We start from the raw sequence: 5,317 nt of genomic DNA, 5'->3' as shown, positions 1-5,317 counted from the left end.
GTGTGTGTGTGTGTGTGTGTGTGTGTTTGATTGGTTAACACGTCCACCTCCCCGGTCTTCCTGTGTGGAGTTTGCATGTTCTCCCCGTGCCTGCGTGGGTGTTCTGGGTTTTCTCCGGTTTCCTCCCACATTCCAAAATCATGAATGGTAAGTTGACTGAACACTCTAAATTGTCCCTAGGTGTGATTGTGAGCGCGAATATGACCTCGTTTGTCCATGTCGTATGATTGGCTGGTATTCAGTTCAAGAAGTACCTTGCCTAATGCCCAATGACAGCTGGGATAGGCTCAAGCATGCCCCGCGACCCTTGGGAGGATAAAGTGGTTCAGATAAAGAAATTACAGTGTGTGTGGATACACACACACACACACACACACACACACACACACACACACACACACACACACACACACACACACACACATACAACGCTTATGTATGGGCTGTTGGGGGAAGAGCGGCCTCCTCTTTCCCGCGTGTTCGTTGAATTTCGGACGAGGAGAATGTTGGTAATCCAAATAAAGGCTGGAGGCGATGTACACTTCCTTCGAAGGGTTTTAATTTATTTTCTGCAGTTTACGAATCGATTCAGGCTCCTGAGGGGTCCAGATTTGAATCAGGAAGCGTAGAAGAAACACATTCATGAGATTATATAGAGACAATCTGATAATGAGAGGCAGTTAGGTACGCCTAAAACACATTCATGAGATTATATAGAGACAATATGATAATGAGAGGCGGTTAGGTACGCCTCTCATGCAAATCCCGGAAACAAAGAAAGTAACATGACATCTGACCCGGCGTGGCTGGAAGACATTTGGAGTGGTGGGGTGAGACCAAACCACCACGACCCACCATTTGGTGTGATAGCAAGTTCCAGAACCCCCGCTGTGTATACATCCTGAGATAAGAGGGCTTCCCAAGGGGGCTTAACAGCGATCAGGGACTGACCCAAGGCGCGGGGGAATAACAGAAGACACTTAGGGGTCTGTTAATCAACCAAGCAGGAAGAAGATAAACTTTAACACTACATACGTTGTTTTAAGTGTACAAACAAATGGTCAGGAAAGAGACTGAGAGCAATTGTACTCATAGTAAAACGCAGTCCCTCAATAGCTGCAACACAGATACTTGAGATAACAGTTCCTCTTTTGATGTTGACATGTCCTCTGGAGGGGTCATAAAAGTAGTGGGGGTGAGGGGGTACCAAAGGTGATTGTAATCACAGTAAGCAGGAAATACCTTCAACAGCATTCTACATTGTTTCTTTCAAATCCAGCTAACAGAGAGGAATCATATCTTAACAATACATACACATATATTTATATATATAGTAATCCCTCGTTTATCGCGGTTAATGGGGACCAAAGCCACCCGCGCTAAACGAATATCCGCTAAGTGGCGACCCGCTCCCCCGTATAGGTATATGTACATGTGTATGAGTATAAAAAATATTTATAAGGCCAAATTTAATGGTATACATGCATGTAGAAGTAAATTTTGTCGTAACTAACATTACTTAATGCTGTATACTAATAGATTTAAACATGTATAAGTTAGGTTAGGTTAGTGTATGAATAACCAAATACAGTAAACATATACTGTACATGTAGTACTATATATGTTGCTCTATATGACTCGCTGTTGTTTTGCTGACTTTCGCTGCTTCTTCTGGACCGGTTGCGGACTTTTTGAGGACTTAAATTCTTTATTTATTTATATATTTTTTTTTCTAATGAATATGTTTGAAAAAATCCGCGATGCACTGAAGCTGCGATAAATGAACCGCGAAATAGCGAGGGATCACTGTATACATATATACACACCCACACACACACCCACACCCACACACACAAACACACACACACACGCACGCACGCACGCACGCGCACGCACACACACACACACACACACACACACACACACACTGTATATGGCAGCCCGGTGGTCAACTGGTTAGGGTGTCAGCCTCACAGTAAATAAAGAGGTGCAGTGTTGGATTCCGGCTCCCATCTTCCTGTGCCTGCATGGGTTTTCTTCAGGTACTCCGGTTTCCTCCCACATTCTAAAAATATGCATGGCAAGTTAAACATTCAAAATTTTCACTGGGTGTGTGAGGGAGAACGCGGATGGTTGTTTATAAACCCATCACATTCAAACTCTTTAAACAGGAATCTGTTCACACCTGTTACTATATAAAGTGCCTCTGATTAACACCAAATATAGTTCAGCTGTTCTCAGATGCTTTGTCTGACATTTATTCAGTCACAGGTTCCACCATAAGCAATGGCCCGCAGAGAATTTCCACAGCATTAGAGGGATCTCATTGTTCAAAAAAGGGTGCAAAAGAATCTCCATATCTTGGTCTCAATTCTTTTATATCGCAAAAATCTGGTTAATGAACAAGAGTCTGTCAACTATTATCCTCTGTATCTAATCAACTGTAAATATGTTTCAAACTGCTGCATTTCACACTTCAAAATCAATTGCTAAAAGTGATTCAGTTATAAGTTGTATTTTTTTGAAAAAAGCATTGTGTGACATTTATCACTTACTTTTTCCCAGCCTCAGGGTTCATTCAAGGTGATGTGGATAACCAGTGCCTGAAAGCAGCTCAGGACTGTGGCCTATATGAGAAATGTGGTGCTCTGCGATCAGAGTATGTTGTGGCATGCACCAAGAAGATACCTGGAACCAATCGATGCAACCAGCAGAAATGTCATCGGGCTCTACGAAGATTCATGGAAAGAGTACCTGAGGAATACAGCTTTGGTGTCCTTTTCTGCCACTGTACCAATCCACTCTGTGGTGAGAGGAGGAGGAAGACCATTGTACCCTCCTGTGCTTTTGAGGAGATGGAGGGCCCGCAACCCAACTGTCTCCACCAACGAAGTTTCTGCCGCAGGGACGCCCTCTGCAGGTCAGACGTGAAGTTGGGCATACACATACCCAATCAAGCCCAGTTCAAGCCAATTTAATGTATCTCAGTGCCACTTTTTTCCTTTAGCTTTTATTTGGTGTTGTGTAGTGTGCAAAGTACCAAGGGGAAATTAGGAGCAATTACAACTCCATGTTGGCCATACAACAATCAGGACCACTGCTACAGTGATTTAGTACAATTGAGTTACAATCAGGAGATATATTCATGTTTTTCCCCAACCCCACTACCTGCTTGAAATGTATGAACAGCATGAACGGTGTGAAAAGAAGCTGTTGATTTGTTAGTAACGTTTGTAGCATTAGCATTCCAGGGCCAGAGGTGCATGTAATCATCTTTTAAATTGCTTGACGGCTGACAGAGCTGAATATATATATATATATATATATACTTCTGAATGCCCATTGGTAATCTTGCGGTCCACGTTGTGTGCCATTCACTATCACCGAGCATTTGATTGGTGAATGGTAAAGATGACTGATATTCGCACTAGCCTTCCTCCATCGAGCCAAATCCATCCATCCAACCAATTGTTCGGATTCGGATCGTGGGTGATCATGATCCGATTCCATCTGACTTTGGGAAAAGAGGATTGGCTTTCACTTGATGATGCGGAATGACTACATCCAATCATGCAGTCATTTTCCATTTCCAATGCAGACAACCAAGATTACTTTGAGAAGCATCGCTGGCCACCAGTGTGGTTCCTGAAAGAGGACGACCACTACCAAAGAGCTCGGAAGGAGCGCGACAAGGAGGACTACCTTTACCAGAGGCGCCAGTGTAAACGCAAGTGGCTTTTCTGGAACCTTCCTTCATCCCCCAACTCAAACTCTTCTTCTTCTGGTTCATCCGCTGTCATCTGAGCAAGTGGTAAGACTATGCCCACAATGCGGGGGAGGGGGTCCGCGACGATGTGAAGACGTACAACTAACTATCGACTGCGGCCGCACAGGTTTTTCCTCCTGTTTGTTTGCGTTCCAATATTCACCTTTCCAATATCGGCTTAACGTGTCCTTTTTCTTCATCCATTGAAAGGATTTCTTGGTGCCCACAGGACTGAAGTGTCAATCACCCCAAAAAAAAAAAAAAAACTCTTCTTGCAAATGACCCAGACTTCAAAAGAGAATACAAGCAGTAAAAAGAAGTATTCAGCTGTACGATAATGACCTTCATCCAACCAAGTGCTGCTTATCAGCTGCAACAACCAGCAAATCAACACACAACCCGAGTCTCAGAGATAAAGCACTTTGCCCTTAAGTGTTTATACAATCGACCACACAATGAGTACAGTCTGTCATCAACAACGGGACCGTCGCTTATCCGCCATGTAAACAAGTTTGGTGTCTAAATGTGACACTGTCGGCATGTGTGTTCGTTTTCTTGAATGTTTGTATTCACCTCGCAGAACTAAAAGTGAGTCTGGATAATGCTCAGTATTTATGATGATGTGTCGTGATCTTGTCCGTGTCCTCGCAAGGGCTGTCGTTTACATGAATGCATTCATTGTCCTGAGACACAAGAGATGATCTTTTCTTTCAAACGTCAGACACACACACACACACACACACACACGCACAAAAGATCAAATCACATCACTTATCACAAGGGATGGTGAAAAATAATGATTTATCCGATTAGTTGATCGTTAATACCTGGCTAGCTCGCCTTTTCTGGACTCTTCATCACACACGAGAACCCTCTCTTTGAACATTACAAGACAGGAAGTATGGTGTCATTGAAAGCTGCCACTTCCGGGGAAGGAAAGATTCAAGTGGGATACGAACCGATTTATTCCCAGACAGGGATGTATTGCTCATTTTTGGTCATTTCTCACACCTTGCACTACAGTGGATGTTTGACATGTTTTGTGTTGTGTGTGATTGTAGGCTAGACTGCGGCATTACATTGGTTTGCAAACATGATGTTGAATGAACAAGGGAAGGATTGTAAAATTGTACATTGAATGTTAGATTAAGCGCGTTGATGTAATGCGCAGTTTCCTTATTGTTGTGCACTGCAGGCAGTGAGCGGGACAGCATGCTGTAATGGATTAATACGTTACAGAATATAGACGTGATTAATTGTTTATGTGCAGCTACTTACCGTTGTGGAAAAATGACCCAATGAATCATTTCGATGGCCTCCAGTCACATCGATATGATATACTGTAGTATACTGTAATTACAAAGTAGAGATGTTTAAATTGGACTTACATTGCAACAGGGACACATTACTATGAAGGTTTATTCAATAGAATCAGTAAAACACATTTTGATTTTATTTTTATAATGAAATATTTGGAGTCGTAACAAGATCTGAAAACCGGAAAGGGATATGAATCAAACGAGTGTGTCAACCGATTACCTGTTTGTGCCG

At 42.7% G+C, this 5,317-nt stretch overlaps 1 protein-coding gene and 1 long non-coding RNA gene across 2 annotated transcripts in view; both read left to right on the top strand.

Moving 5' to 3' along the window:
* The window catches only part of LOC109514292 (GDNF family receptor alpha-4-like), a 33,876-nt gene that overhangs the window by 13,338 nt on the left and 15,221 nt on the right, over positions 1-5,317 (top strand). The window contains exons 3-4 of the mRNA XM_019867231.1: positions 181-188; positions 2,547-2,920. Of these exons, the coding sequence (XP_019722790.1) occupies positions 181-188; positions 2,547-2,920 (382 nt within the window). The remainder of the gene's footprint in view (positions 1-180; positions 189-2,546; positions 2,921-5,317) is intronic.
* LOC109514456 (uncharacterized) lies at positions 3,566-4,062 on the top strand. The gene is made up of 2 exons (XR_002167990.1): positions 3,566-3,811; positions 3,977-4,062. It is a non-coding gene; the product is annotated as an uncharacterized LOC109514456 (long non-coding RNA).

This window comes from Hippocampus comes, unplaced genomic scaffold (genome assembly GCF_001891065.2).
Source record: "Hippocampus comes isolate QL1 unplaced genomic scaffold, H_comes_QL1_v1.1 scaffold2, whole genome shotgun sequence".
Lineage (NCBI taxonomy): Eukaryota > Metazoa > Chordata > Actinopteri > Syngnathiformes > Syngnathidae > Hippocampus > Hippocampus comes.
This window is presented reverse-complemented; position numbering and strand designations above follow the sequence as displayed.